We start from the raw sequence: 16,049 nt of genomic DNA on the forward strand, positions 1-16,049 counted from the left end.
GTGTTACGAAACCATGCAATAATCTAATGATTTTTACTATCCCAGTCCTCCAAGCGATCTGCAAACTTCGTATCAGATTCATCTGTCTCTCTGGTTGGTTTAGTGATATCTCTAGTAAGAATACGCCACAACTTATGACCAATTAAGAAGCTTTTCATTCCTTGAATCCAAAGATTATAGTTTGAACTAGACAAAACAGTTGTAATGGGTTGTGAAATATCAAGTTTTTCCATGATGATGATAGGAAGCAAGGCACACGATAGTTGTAGACTTCAATAATACTGTCAGAGAGGTGTTTGTATAAATGCCAAAGAGAAGTAGGAACAGATTATTGCAAAGACACAGAGATAGAAAAGCAGGAACAGATTTTTGCAAAGACAGAGATAGAAAAGCACATGAAAAATTTGGATCTAGAGTCTAGGCTCTGATACCATGTAAGTAGAGACTAAAGAACAATAACGAGAAGGGTTGTAGAGAATTGTGTATATATTATTTGAATGTTCTGCTATACTGAGATACAATAACTATATATATACACAAGAATATGAGTTGGTTTAGGAATGGAAATATGACAGATACGTAATGGAATATTACACAGATACGTTTGATATGGTTACTAATATTGTGCAGGGCAAATCTCCTACAATCAAGAAAATCCTGTGTGGCTGTCCTGTAATCACGCTAACAAGAAATATTTAAATTTGCTCGTTTTAGTTACGAAGGACTTAATCTTTTTTTTTTTCCCTTTCATTCAAAATTAAAATCGATTAATCAAGGTATGCTCGAGGCATTAAGCCAATCAAGATTGTAATTATCAATAGCTAGTGAAAAAAAATAAAAAAATTTCTTACTTTCGAATCCTATGTTATGAAACAAATCCATTTACCAACCAAGTCCTACCCTAAAAAAATTTATTTCTTCTTCTATTGGTTGTAACTTGTAAGGAAGGAGTTCTACCGTGAGATTTATCTTAATAGCATAAACAAACTTAATTTGAGCAACAATCTCTGACCTGCTTTTTCTTTTTTCTTTTTTTTTTAAAGAATTATTTGTTAAATAGCCTTGTGTCAAGCTTTGCCTTAAAAAACATTGTTGCCTTTAGACATGCCACAAATCAATATCAATCTTACTATAAAGAGCCCTCTCTTTTCTCCTACAACACACCCAACCCGATTACCTCTAGTGCATTGCAAACAGCTACCTGTGGTTGCTTTACCCTTGCCTTGTTTTAGTTGCCACAGGCCAGTTTCCTTTCAAGAGAGGTTTTGGTATGGAAAAGTTCAACTTTGTAAGAGATGGAATGAACGGATTGCCTCCTGGTTTTCGCTTCCAACCAACTGAAGAAGAGCTTGTCTTTCAGTACCTTAAACGCAAAATCCTTTCATGGCCATTGCCTGCTTCAGTCATTCCTGAGGTCAATGTCTGCAAGTATGATCCCTGGGAATTGCCAGGTTAGTCTATTGCTCTAACAGTGTTACATTAATATTCAATATTTTTCCTGTAAAACTCCTGCCTGCACTGAAAGTTAAAAGAAGCAATCATGCATGCATGTGTTGCAGGTGACATGGAGCAAGAAAGATACTTCTTCAGCAGCAAGGAGGCCAAGTATCCAAATGGAAACAGGGTCAACAGAGCTAGCTCGTCAGGTTATTGGAAAGCAACTGGCTTAGACAAACAAATAGTTTCTTCAAGCTGGAAGAATAACCATGTTGTAGGGATGAAAAAGACTCTTGTTTTTTATAGAGGGAAGGCTCCACATGGATCCAGAACTGACTGGGTTATGCATGAATACCGCCTTGTTAATTTAGGAGTAGAAACTACAGATAGCAATTTTCCACAGACAGAAAACTCAGCCGCCCAGGCAAGTTACTATTACATATTTTATGCAACAGTAAATGGTTTTCTCTGCTCCTGCCAGCAAAATATTTTCATATTTTATAAAGTTTCTGAGTAAAGAACGTCGATCACTTTCCTCTTTCAATTCGCCGAATAACATTAAGCTTGATGTCCGCAGCAGAATTCATCTTTACAAATGGACAAATGGGTTGTATGTCGAATATTCCTGAAAAACAAAGGCGCAGCAACAACTGAGATAACTGAAACTCGTACAAATGACAACGTTGGGGGAACTCAGCCAAGACTCTTTGATTTTATGGGGAGAGACGAGATTGTTTTTGATCCTGTCTCGTCTGCATGTTCGAGCTCTAGTAGTCTTGCTGGCATCTCTTCAAATGAACAAGATCATGAACAAAGCAGTAGCCGCAATTTCTTTTGAACCTGTCATGTAATTAAAGAACCACAGCAGTATTACTGACACATGTCCTCATATGTCCTGTCTTCTGTTTGTCCATTAAGGTAAATGGATATATTATTACATATATATATATATATATATATATATCGAAGAAAATCATGTAACAATTTCTTGGAAGTTACATCAGTAGAATGGATATTGTTTGTTTTAATTTGCAGACTCAAAATGCGGAGAAAATAATGTGCGCATTTTTCTCTGAAAAAAAAAAAAAAAATAGACAACGATTTTTCTGTGCCCACAAATATGACGGAAGACAACCATCCATATCTTACTTAGCTTACAGGGAAAAGAAAAAACTCGGATTTTATATATTTTAAAATTAAAGAAAGAATTCTCTGACTTAATTCTTGAATGTCAAAAAAATCTAATGCCAATAATATACAAAATTATTTAAATAGTATACTAAATAGACCTTAGCGAGAAGGGAAAGGAATAAAAAAATAACAAGAAAAATAAAAAACAAATAATAAGAAAAATCAACTGTTTGGCATTGCGTTTCAAAAGTGTTTTTTAAAAAAATTAATTTTATTTTGTTTTAAATTAATATGTTTTTTATGTTTTCAAATCATTTTAATGTACTAATGTCAAAAATAATTTTTTAAAAATAAAAATATTATTTTAATATATTTTGAAATAAAAAACAATTTGAAAAGCAATAACAATTACATTTTCAAACATACAATAATCAATGACCTTGTCTTACTTCATAGGGAAATGAGCTTAATTGTAAAATCTTAATCAAATTCAATAATTATTTTAAAAACTACACATGTTTTTATTATAAAGTTTATTATACCGGTTCAGATTTTTCTTAAAATTTAGACTTATCAATCTGATCTGGAAGACATATTTGACAGAGATTCCACATCAATATCTCTCATTTAGAGAATCTCAAGCTCAACCCTCTCTTATAAAAATTAAAAAAATATCAGATACTGCTTCTAAGATTTTATGAACTCTTTAAATGTCGATATAATTAAAAGACAAAAAAATTTCCAAAGAGGACAAAATGTTCGGTAAATATTTGGTTTTTGATGTATCCAGATTTAATTTGAGTTAAAACCAGTACTCCTCTTCAGTACTCGGGCCAGTTTTACCCTAGCTGATATGAATGTATTAAAATGCAACAGCATTTAAACCAGATGGAACAAGTGTAACATTTTAGAAAACGAAGGACCGAAATGCAGTACTTTAAATTTTTATATATCTGCAGAGGTAATTAATTGATACTCGTGAGTCGGACAAGCATAACTCGGGCTAAAACTTTTAATTAATCCCTTTATTTATATTTATGAATTAAGCGAGAGTCAATAAATTATAGCAATATGCATGCATGGGTATACACGTACGCCCTCCTCCACGCGTCATGGATCTTCTCAAGGTTGAGCCCTTGTTCTTCACTTCTAGTGATCTTAGATTCCTCTGCTGGATAGGTTTCTCTCGTACTTTGTCTGCTACTTTGTCCGAAGTTAATCCATCTATGCTGTTCTTCCACGTGGCAAGTGAAGTACTTGAAGCCTGACGGTGCATATAGAACATATATATGACGCAGGCAAAAGCTACATGCACAAAACAACACACGAGATTTGATGGGTAAGAAAAAAAAATACAAATTTCAACTTTAAATTTTTGCTTTATTCTTGGAAAAATAAATATAATAGTGGCTGTCTTCTCGTAGATTCGCAGGACTCTTAAATACATTAAAAAAAATAATTAAAACTCTATATCTAATATGAAACAAATAAGAATCAGCATAAAAGACTGTATTTGATCTTGTATTTTAAAAATATTTTTAAAAAAATTTTATTTTTTTTATTTTAAATTAATATTTTTTTTATTTTTTTAAATTATTTTAATGTGCTGATCTCAAAAATAATTTTTTTTTTTAAATATTATTGATATATTTTTCTGAGTGAAAAATACTTTAAAAAATAACCACAACTATATTTCCAAACACACTTATTTTTTTTTTTTAAAAAAACTGAAATAAACCAATAAAGCTGAAAAAACTTTGGAAAATAATAAAATCAACTCAAGCACAACTTTTAGACCTAATTTTAAAAGTTTCAACGAATTTATAAGCCATTGAATTTTATTTGTATAGAAAAACTGCTTGTAGAATTATATATAATAATTGAAGTCTGATTCAGTAATTAAAATTTAAGCTGATAACCTTTGATGCAATTATATATTCTCTTTGGCTATATCTTTTCTTCTAGCTTATAAATATAGCTAGTATTCGAGTATAAATTCCCTTTTAGTTATAAATATAGCAATTATACATGTAACCTCGTTGCCATCTGTTTTTTTTTTTTCAAAGCCATTGAAAATTTGTAGAACAAGATTGGGTCAAATTGATTTTGATTATTACACCATCCTCAAAAACTCACATGTATAACATCAGGGTGCACATCATGGACTTTAGAGGGCTCACAGTGAGTGAGACGCCGTACATATCAGTATCATCGATAGAGCTAGCTGGTCTCCGTGAAAAAATCCAGGAGTTGAGTTTTGAAAGAACACTGCTTCGATAATATTTGTTAAGCAACAAGATTCAGATCATATCTGAAGACAACTATTTTCGTGTTCCAAAATTAGGGTGGTGTTAAATTCAGGGTCCCAATATTCTTAACCTGCGGTGAACATTTGGGCTGTTGAGGCGTTTTCCAGTTATTCAGGAGCATGACTAGGTTTAGTAGTTGTAGGAATCCTGTCAGAGCGCCCCGAGGGCCTAAAACAAGGAGGTAAAAGCAGTAGCATATATATCCTTCCACATGCCATCTACAGCAGAGTTTTTTTTGTGTTTTTCATAGCTGTAGGGAGGCTCAAACTTGACTCTTTCAATTGATATAAAAAGTAAAGGCTCGCCAATAGAACATGTTTTCCTATAAATGGATGAAACGACACCTGAAATCCTCTAGTTTCCCATAAATGGCCATGGACAACTGTGAAAACAGTCTGTACGGACCTATCCGAATGTAATAAATCCTAAAATCTCACGTCAGAATTATCTTACATATCTCTTCGCCCACTCCATGCAGAATTCATTCGATTCTCTATCTCCCAAGTGTGACAGAAACAAGAACGTACACTTGGTTTTGCAATGGGGTGTGGTGGATCAAGGCCTGACAATAGAGCTGATGTGTTGCCAGCCAAACTTCGGCCCCTTTTCTGGAAGAGGTATGAGGAGATGAAAAGACAGAAAAATGCGCGTATTGTGAAAGATTCACCCAACCATTCTAAGAAAGAACTGCTTAAAGATGGCGTTTCCGATGGTGATAGCTCTAGTGATCATCATCACTTTCCAGGAGATAATGATCGCAGGAGTATATCCTCACAAGAGGATGATGTAAAGGTGGCACCGGCCCCGGAATGTGATGAAACAACGACTGAAAATGTTAAGATTGCCAAGGCTGTGGAATTAAAACCAGAATTCAACAAACAATGTGAGCAAGCAACATTGCCTGCAGGCTCTATAAATATGATCTCAAATGAAACAAGCACACAAATGAAGGAGGTAGAAACACCAGTGGCAGGGTCTCAAGGCTTGGCATCAGCAGCACCATATAATAATGAAACGAGCGACAAACAAGATAGCAAACATGGAGAAGATGGAGAGGACAAGACCTTGGAGGCAATGGACACAGCCATGAAAAATGTGAATGGAATAGAAATGTGTGGAGATAAGAATGAACAGGATTCGGAACTAGAAGATGAACTCGGAAGCATGGATGAAAGTTGCATATGTCCAGGATCGCCGAGTTTCAGAGTATATTTTATTGAATCATCAACTAACACAGATGACGAAGGTAATTTATCTGTAATAGCATTCAGCTCTTATATATTTTGACAAACTACTCGCGATTGAAAACTATCAAACCAATTAAAGTCACTACAAGCTTACCCACCATGCATGGCGGCTGTAATCTTGCAGATAAGGATGATGACGCAGACAAAAAATCATCAAGTGATCAGGACAGCAGCGAGGTCATTGAATCAGCGAATTCTAATGAGGTATGGTTCTTATCAGCTCTAAAGCAAATCCTTGAGCCTCTTTCTATCTTTTTCAAAATGACCATTACGAAAAGCTATTGAGCAGAAATCTGGTTTCGTACTCATCTTTACACAATAATTAAGTGAACAACTCATACAGAACTACAAATATAAGTGTACTGGAGAACTTCCTCTGATAAGCAAACCAGGAACTGAAGTCATAAAAATGAGCATGCCCATTAATATTTATTACTTACATTTTGTTACATTGTAAAAAAATTTATATTTCTTTGTTTTCTCCTTCAGCTCTCAGGGACCATCGAAAAGAAGAAAGGAAAGAGAGGGCGAAGATTCAGGGTCATTCCTAAGGGAAAGAATCTGCTTAAAGTTAAATCATGCTACTATCCAACTTGCTCTGGTGGCCATGATAAAGCTCGTCTTCTTAGCCAATAAGAAGTCGATCGATTATGCTAGTAGGAAGATTGAAGGAAGCCCTAAGATTTTTTTGGGAGTTCCCTTTCGCCTTCTGTAGTCACAATCCTGTTCTTCGCAATGATAGGAAATTGCTTCGATCATCAAGTGTTTTCATATCAACTAGCCAGCCATGACTGTATAGGTGTAAAGTATTGTGTTTTTTTTTTTTTTGAGAAATTTGTCAAAGAAACCATTTTCCTTGCTCCGTCTACCAATGATGCAAACAAATTTCAATAAATTTGATAATTATGTCAATCATGTTCAATTGAAAGTGACATTGTATGGAAACAGAATCAAGACCATTGAAGCATCGTATGATGTCGAGGTTCCAAAGAACTGCGGTGCATCTGGATGAGTTTTGTGGAATCTTTTATCCTCAATGAATATATGCAGATTCTACGGCTTCACCAAACACCCGAGTGTTCCCTTGATGAATCCCAGCAGGTGAGCCAATTTGATCAGCTCAGAAGGTGCACCTATCTGATCCTAATGCCACTCCAAGATTTGCTTCGGCAAAATATGACAGAAATTCAACAAGACCAAGTTCTATGACTCTCCATGCCTGCCATTTTCGTAAGAGGAATCTACAGCTTGCTCTATCCTAATATATAGTGTTTTGCTCACTTTTGCATTTCAATTCTTCTCCTGAAAGATTGACACAAACTATAGCTTTACAGTAACTGGTTTCATTTCGGAGGACGGTGAACTTTCTGAAAAATCTTTTAGGGGGTATTTCATTAAAAGTTGACTATGGTAATTATACTATATAGTTTTCTCCAAAATATTCAATTGCAACTGATCACCACGTCCGGAGGGCAGATATTCTGTCCTCGGATGATTAAACTTTCCTAAGTTCACTAGAATTTTTTTTATCGAAATCCTCCTGGCAGTGTCACCATCAGGTTCCCAACTGAATTCCCTAGAGTCAATAATCACAGTACAAAGTTTGGAAAGCAATTTTATATCTTCTAATCCAAGAGCCTGAAAAGAAAATTTATATATTCATCTGTTCCTTTTGAATCTTGATATCCAGGATGCTCATGACAAATCCACAGTATTCTCATCAAATACTCGAGTTATGATGGATAGATCCGAGTTGTCAATATATAGGCAGTTTGGCACACTCCATTTGCTCACATCAAGCATACAGAAGTTTATATATATACCACAAACAATGAACTTTGGATACCTTCTGTAATAAAAAAAAGTCTACAATATGGCACACAAAACCACATGAACAGTGCTAAATCGATTATCAATAGCAAAGCTCCATGATAGGAGTTGTTGAATTAGGATGTTCATTGCGTGATTTTTGTTATTTAGTGTGTTCATTACATGCACGAATTCGGATGCAGGCTGATATGCACGATCATGTATAAGGGTATCAAACTCCACTGTTGTACTGCAATGCTCTTAAGGTTGGGCCTGCATACTTCTCAATCTTATAACATTTCTTAGCGCAAACAAGAATCCACAGAGAATCATAACTCCCAAATAGAAAAATTAAATCTAAATGGCACAAGAACATGCATGAGTTCAGCGATCACAGAGGCAAGGCACACATGCAATCGGAAAATATTTCATTACACACCATTTTATATTTCAAATTCACCACGCATGCAGCTGCAGAGTGAACAAAGCTGAAAAACACACAAACCAAAGTTTGCTTGATAGTAGACTAACTGAATCAACATAACCCTGATCTCTCGTACATATCTGGTCCAGTAGTTCAGACCATCATAGATATTAACAAAATAAAACGCTATTAGACAGATAAATGGTGCTGGATGAAGGAAAGGGGATAAAAAAAAAAAAAAAAGGCTGCAAACTTGCAGCTATTATGGGTTCACACATACCTAAACAGCAGGGAAGGCAGCAGCAAGGAACTCCTCATCCTCCAGAAAAGTTTGAAGATTATTGGATTTCATCAAGAACTGAACAGCTTGTTCATCAAAATTCAGCACGAAAGCCCACCTGATCAGCTCGGAGAGTGCTTTTATTTGATCTTCTTTATCCCATAGCACCCCCCGAGCTATTACTTCAGAAAAAGAGGTTGCATATTCAATAAGATTTTTCTGGCCACCAGCTTCATCCATCTTCTGTGTGAGAAACTTTGAACACTCCTTATCCCAGCGAATCATACTGCGTTCGTTCTTCACCTTCAGAATTTCCCCATCAGAAAGCGATAAACTATAGCTTACAGCAATTGGCTCCATAGTTTCCAGGACCTTCAGCTTCAAGAGGCACTGGACAGCTCCATGCCTTTTTGTTGCTTCAATATCAAGAGAAGGATCTGCTAGAAAGCCAAGAATCAGTCTCACCAGCTCTTTTCCAATCATGGCATTCCTCGGATTCTTCTGACTAAATTCCACACCATCTGCCAATGATAATTCCTCCTTTTGCACTGACTCGGATATTGTGCGAACCCCAATTTTCCTGTATACATCAAGCAACCTAGTTCGAGGTAAAGAAGGCAAGTTTGGCTGGGGACACCAGACAAATATTGGGCGTGATGAAAACCTTTCGAAAAGGTCCTTCAGTAGAAGGTCATCAGCAATAAAAACATCACCCTTCCTGAACAACACTATTTCACCAGAGCCCAGAATAACAGGTAGCTTTACCAAGTCATCGGCGAGAGTTCTCTCTGTCTTTGAGCTCATATGCGTCATAACACACTTCCAAAATGCACAGCACTCAGCATGTGTCAATGGGCGTCGTAAACTTTCCCAAGCCTTCCAAAGCTTATAGTAATCATCAAATGAAGGATTGGATCTAACCTTGAATGAACTGGAAAAGAAAAGAAGTAATTCTGGTTCATAATGTTTCTCCAATACATTCAGCTGTAGACCAAAGAGACCATCTTTGTCATGCAGAACACATTCTTCTGGGTTAACCCACATTCCATTCTCAAGTCCATCTGGAATCCAAATCTTTCTGGTTGCATCACCATCTGGCTTCCACTGATGTTGTCTCAGGAAATCATATACTCGAACTATAGTGCAAAACTCAGAATGGGAATCAAGATGACTGGCAAGCAATGAACACGCCTTTTCTACCTCTAAATGAACTCCTATTGCACTGAGCTCTTTTCCATACAACTTGATGTTAGAACCATAAAAGTCTTCATCAATGAATGGTCCATCAGTAGGCTTCACGTATGAACTCCACTGGGAATTGAACAAACAGCAGTTGCCCGGAGACCTGAAACCAGCATGGGTCTTTAACCATCCCTGAGAAATATTTTTCAGAAATATTTCAGGAAAGGAGTAGTCCTTTTCTTGCAATAAAGCACGGATGCATTCCAGCAATGAAAGCACATTCACACGAGCTATGTGGCGTGGATTTTGGGGAAAACGAAGACCAGCAGCCACAAACTTCACACCATCTTTAAATTCAACAATGACCCCCATACTCTTCAGCTCTTTCTGATATTTATGAATGTCATTCCCATAATATTTGTCACTGTCATCAATTAAGGGAAGGCGAGTAATTGGACAAATTGACTTCCACTCAGGACTAAACAGGATACAGTTGCTTGGAGATTTATAATCACCGAGTCGGGTCCGCAGCCAATTTTCCTCACGGATGCACTTCTTAAGGTCTGAAGGAAATTTGTGTGGAGTTCCCTTCAGCTTTCTGTAGCATGATAAGAGTGAAAATACACTTTCCTTTGTCATGGAAGATGCCAGATTCCTGAAAGTATCGATAAACACTTCGACAGCATCCTCGAAGTCTACTCTTACTCCCAGGTCTTTCAACTCCTTTTTGTAAGAGATGATGTTGCTTCCATAGAATTTACTATTAACCAATGGAAAACCACCAAAAACATTTAGAAGGCAACCCCATTCAGGATGAAACAAGAAACATTCATCAGGATATCTGTAATCCCAGGTTGTGTTTAAGCATTTTGTGTTTTTCAGTGAGATAACTAGCTTGCCAGCAGAACTAGAATGACGCATGCAATCCAAAACCAGAAGAAACGCCTCCATTGTCAGAAAAGATAAGCATGAAGGCGATTTTAAGTAATCGGCAACCAATTGATAACTTCCGCTGAAGCCAACTACGACGCCTAGCAACTGGAGTTCTGGTTTGAAATCAAGGATGTCTTTGCCATAGTAATCTTGATCAATAAAAGGGATGTCGCTAATTTTCCTCGCAATTGTCCACTCCTGATCATATAGAACAGAACCAACTGGAGACCTGTATCCCCCACCTGTCTTTAGCCACCTTCCTTCTTTAATTCTGAGAATGAATTTATCTGGAGGAAGAAGATTTAGCGTCAAAAATCTGATGAATTTCAGTATGGAAATCACATTGCTTTTAGTCAAGGTACATGAAGCTGCCAAAGACATGAGACGATTCCCGATAAATTCACATGCCTCTCCATACTCGAACATGACTCCGACTGCCATTAGCTCCTCTCTGTACTCGTTAATTTTATGACCATAAAAACCTTGATCTATCAAGGGAATATCGACAAGCACGGATCCATTCTGCAAAATGTTTCCCCAGTCTGAGCTTCTGTTAACTGAACCAAGTAGGAATGACTCTGATGGTGGCTTGTAACCAGAAAAGCCATTCATAGTAATTTTCAGCCAGCTACCCTCCTTTATGCAATTCATGAACGTTGCTGGAATGGAAATTCCACTCCGTTTCAGCTCACGAATCCAGTCCAACAGCAGAAATGCATTTTGTTTGGTAAGTGGTGTTGACGCAGTAGGTATTCCAGCATTCGGGGGAGGTATGTGAGGAATATCAGAAGCTTTAACAAAAGCTTTAAGGAACTCCAAGAGTTCCTTTCCCACTGTGCTTGTGCCAGCAAAATATCCAGGACGCAAGTAGTCTTCTCCTAACTCAACGTAGCTTTCTCCCCTCCAAGGATTAGAACCAATCAATCGCACCCATTTGCTTTCAGGAGCCGGGACAAGAACCCCATTCCTTGCTTTAATCACATAACCATAGCTATCAACAAGTGGCATTTTATCACATAAAGGGGCAACTTCCCTGCCTGATAGATAGTTATTGGAGAATGAATGATATAAGAAATGAGCGTAGGCAATGACAAGCTTCCGGTCACTACTGACTTGATTTCCGTAGAGAACTGCATAATCATTTACGCTTAAAGCAGTAACTTTAACTGGATCTCCAAGCCATTGTAACACCTCAGTTTTGTTAGATGATGACCGGATAGCTTCTTGTGTACTTCTTGGCATAAAAAAATGATTTGCCATGCATCGGAATTCCCTGTTCCAATCAATCAACCATGAGATATGAGATGACAGACGTGAAAGGCACAGAGTTTTACCAGGCCACAGAGCAGATTCATTAACGGTGCACAAAGACACGCCCCCATCAACACCCACATATTTAATGAGTGGAATGCTCCCCATGTCTGTGTGGTAAAACAAGGAATGCCAATTAACAGCAAGGAAGTGAAGAAGCTCCAGGTATGTTTCCTCTGAGACTTCCGTTACAATACTAGAACCTTGGATGCACTTTACATACCACTCACTGCTTACCGGTTCCACCCCCAAGAAATCCAGTATGTGATCATACTCTGGTTTATCAAAAGAAAAATTCAGGACATAGCAACCATGGGATGAAAGATTGTACAAGCTCACTCCTTGCTCCCTTGCCATGTTCAGTATGTTCCAGAAAGCAGGCATTAATCGGCAAACTTGGCGCGGTTTATGAAAGAACTTTTGCGCTGTGTATGACTCACTTGGAACAATATCCTCTTCAGCCAGCTTTGATTTAATCGATTCCCTCACTATTTCCAACTTTTCGAAGGGGGAGCTGTAGACTGGCAAGAACTTGAACATTGGAGGCAAACTAGATACTGGAGCATCATCTACTGTTTTGATTAATGAGACTAATGCATTGACAAAAGCAAAGGGAACACAATCAAGGATTCCTTGGTTCCATATGTTGTCCCATTGTATTGTTTCCCTTGATGATGCTAGAATAAAATCTGCTTGGATTATGAAGGGAAAGTTGCTCACCATCTCGGTTGGAAGAAATGCATAGATTCCAGGAGAGTACTTCATTCCTCTAAGAAGGCGCTCTCCATTAGGAAAAGCCAAAGTGATCACCCAATCCTCCACTTCCATTCTCCTGTCGACTCTGTTTTCCTGCCTGACAGGAAATTTCTGCTTCCACAAGTAGTAGCTGCATCCTTTTGCAAATTCATCACCATTCTCCTCTGCAGACAGATGGAGCGTGTAGGACTCGGCATCAATGTTTTTCCTTGTCTCAAAATTAGTCTCTTTGGTAATAGCTATTGCACTAACTGTGTTGAGCCTTGGATCCTCATTATCTTCCCTGACAGAAAGGCGCTTTATCTTTGAAAGGAACAGCAGGACTTCGGGATGAATACCTGACAGCTGCTGCTTCACAGCTGTCACCTTATCAGGCTTCAGAGGTAAAATCAACGTAGTAGTCGGAAGCATACAAGTGGAACCATAAATTTGTTTGATGTCAGACAGTGATGGACTCTCATGAACCCATTCAGGAACTATGTATCCAAGATTGCAGTGTGAGCAGGGGTTTTCATTGAATCGTATCTGGTACCCATTGCTGAATATGTAAGGCTGCGCAGTTATAAGAAACACACTCTTGAATCCAATCCCTGCAGATCAATCCATAACAAGGTTTATTAGATTGAATTTGAAGATAAACAAGAGCTGTTAAAGGGTTAAGCAAGTCTCATTTTATGGTTTAATGTATGGTACAGTTGCTATGCCTGTGAAACTCTTATCATAATTTATCATATTTTGTATCTTTATGCAAGCCAGCCCATGGTCATTCCGTGAGCCTCCATCTGTCCACTCTGATTTATGCAGTGTTCCACAATTGAAAAAAATTGTCTGTTCATATCTTTCATTCTTTTTTCTGGCCTTGATTTTTTTAAAAGTAAACTGATTGTTTCAGAGCTAGGTTCTTGAACGCATCAGGTCACTCCCCAACACATATGTGTGTTTGAGTAGTGCTTAGTTCAATGCATCCGCATTTTAATGTTTACGCGGGCATGTTTTCCAGGTTCAATTAATTGAGTTTCCAGACAAAACTACAAGGGTTTGATGTTTCTCAGAACTAAGAAAAAAAATACCAGTTTCAAATCTGTCTGGTTGCAAGTTTTGTTATTGAAGCAAACAAACGAAAATCCAACCAAATAGTTTAGAGAAAACCAAGACAAGCATGTACGATAACACCTTCACAATCAGGGTTCTTGATCCAGCTAGCAGAAGCTAGAAGACTCTAGCCAGTAACACAACTGAGAAAAACTAACATCATGTGATGCATCTAGGAGCCAATTTTTACCTTTTTCCCCGATATAACCGCGCTTTCGATTCCCTTTCTTAGTGGAATTTCCAACGCTGCAAATTGACTCAATATTTTTGGCAGAAAAGCCCTTCTCATTATTGAACATGAGCAAAGTAGCAGGTGCACCGGTGTTTGTTATATCACGAGATGTTATAACAAACTCAAGTGAAGGATCCACCCCCTCCAAGTATTCATTGTCTTCAGCATTCTGTGCAAGAAAAGTTCACCTTGGAATCAATGGATACTAAACTCTGTGTGTGCGCCTGTGTAGTGTATAAGATGCAGTTAAGAGATCCAAAATCTAACATGAAATATGGTTCAATGCAAAAACTTCCATCAAGTACACAAACCATGATGACAGCAATTCATTCCTTCTTCATCCCATTTTCTTTATTTTAACTGTTAAAGACCTTTAATGATCAAACAAATTAGGAAGCTTGATGACTTCATTACAAGAACCCATTTTTTTTCACTAAAAGTAACAGCCAAAATAGGAAGAAAAAGCCAGCCATTGACTCAGCTTGACTTTAACATCTCAATTCAACAAAACAGAAAAACAATATAAAATTACAACTTCCCGTTTTAATCACTGGCAAAGCAATCAGCCGATACAAAATAAGAAGAAGAAGAAGAAGAAAAGGTCAACGAAAAGGAAAAAATACAGCATGAAGCATATATAGAAAACATATCTGTGTCATAAAACGAAAACATAACCATAATAAGACGAAGAAAAACAAAAACAAAAAGGAAGTGAAAGGAGAAAGAAACCTGAATGAGCTCCATGAGAAAGTGAACATCTTTGGCGTAAAGCTCAGCGGAGAGATACTTGACAGCCTGATCAAGCATGGGAGCCAAGGGGTTCTTTTCTCTTCCTATTGAGAATATTGTTTCTCTTATGTGCTCTATGTGTTCTTTCGGAGTTTCCATGTTTGCTCTTGAAAACAGAAAGAAAAAACGAGAAGCTGAGTAGTTACAGAGGGAAGAAAGTGGAGGTTTTGAAGGAAACAAAAGGAAAGAGAGGTTTGCTACTAGTGGTTGTAGTGACTTAGTGAAGTGAAGAGAGGAAGACTAAAAAGAATCCTTCATGGTTTTGAAGGATGACTAAAAGGACTTGTAGTAGTGACTGGTGAAGTGAAGTGAAGTTGAGTAGTTACAGAGGGAAGAAAGTAGAGGTTTTGAAGGAAACAAAAGGAAAGAGTTTGCTTGTAGTGGTAGCAGTGACCAGTGAAGTGAAGAGATGAAGGCTATAAAAAAAAGACTCCTTCGCGGGGAAGGCACTTGTTTAGAAAATTAAAAACAAAACGAAAAAAGAGAGAAAAGAGAGAGTGAAAACCGACCCGGTTTTTAAATCGTTCAAGTGTTGATTTAATTAATTCATTTTGTTTTTAAAAATAAAATTTTTAAAACAGCGTTGTTTTTTTTGAAAACAAATATCAAGATTTTTCATTGATTCCATATTAAACTCTATAGCAGTTATCTTAATATAATATGATATAATTAATTTGATAAATATATCAATAACAATATAATTAGATTTTAAAAAATAGGATAATATATTTTATTTTATTTTTAATATTAAAATAAATATTTTAGATTGATTCAGGTTTTATAAATTAATTTATTAAATTTATGAGTCAAGTTATAAATTCTACTAGATTTAATAATTTTATTTTTTAAATTATTTTTTACCAAATTATTCTAGGCTTCATTTTAAAAAAAAATAAAAAATAAAAATGTAAAATATATTTTTTATTGCAAGTAAATTTTTTATTATGAACATTTAATATATATGAAGTGATTTTTCTTAAATATCGAGAAAAAAACATCTTTAATCAATTTTAGGCCCCTCCACGCTAACACATGTCAAACAGGCAACTATGTCATGGACCTGAATAGACTTTATAACATCATCCTTCTAAAAAACCATTTTATTTAATAATAAAAT

The 16,049-nt window shown here is 36.6% G+C and overlaps 3 protein-coding genes across 4 annotated transcripts; 2 read left to right on the forward strand and 1 right to left on the reverse strand.

The window, feature by feature from the left end:
* Window positions 1-1,167: 1,167 nt before the first annotated feature.
* Window positions 1,168-2,465, forward strand: LOC118044639 (NAC domain-containing protein 83-like). 2 transcript variants are annotated; one of them, XM_035053044.2, is made up of 3 exons: window positions 1,168-1,451; window positions 1,560-1,861; window positions 2,015-2,465. In XM_035053044.2, exons 1-3 carry the CDS (start codon window positions 1,271-1,273, stop codon window positions 2,273-2,275), a joined length of 744 nt encoding a protein of 247 aa, XP_034908935.1. In that variant the 5' UTR covers window positions 1,168-1,270; the 3' UTR covers window positions 2,276-2,465. The 2 variants fall into 2 exon arrangements, with proteins under 2 accessions (XP_034908935.1, XP_034908934.1); XM_035053043.2 differs by having other exon boundaries at window positions 2,018-2,465.
* A 2,843-nt stretch (window positions 2,466-5,308) lies between these two features.
* LOC118044838 (uncharacterized) lies at window positions 5,309-6,760 on the forward strand. The gene is made up of 3 exons (XM_035053323.1): window positions 5,309-6,123; window positions 6,249-6,328; window positions 6,614-6,760. The coding sequence occupies exons 1-3, from the start codon at window positions 5,418-5,420 to the stop codon at window positions 6,758-6,760; spliced, it is 933 nt and encodes a 310-aa protein (XP_034909214.1). The 5' UTR covers window positions 5,309-5,417.
* A 1,580-nt stretch (window positions 6,761-8,340) lies between these two features.
* Window positions 8,341-15,338, reverse strand: LOC118044633 (uncharacterized). The gene is made up of 3 exons (XM_035053037.2): window positions 14,873-15,338; window positions 14,102-14,312; window positions 8,341-13,409 (listed from the first exon to the last, which is right to left on the reverse strand). Exons 1-3 carry the CDS (start codon window positions 15,029-15,031, stop codon window positions 8,638-8,640), a joined length of 5,142 nt encoding a protein of 1,713 aa, XP_034908928.1. The 5' UTR covers window positions 15,032-15,338; the 3' UTR covers window positions 8,341-8,637.
* Window positions 15,339-16,049: the final 711 nt, after the last annotated feature.

This window comes from Populus alba, chromosome 12, assembly GCF_005239225.2.
Source record: "Populus alba chromosome 12, ASM523922v2, whole genome shotgun sequence".
NCBI classification, from domain to species: domain Eukaryota; kingdom Viridiplantae; phylum Streptophyta; class Magnoliopsida; order Malpighiales; family Salicaceae; genus Populus; species Populus alba.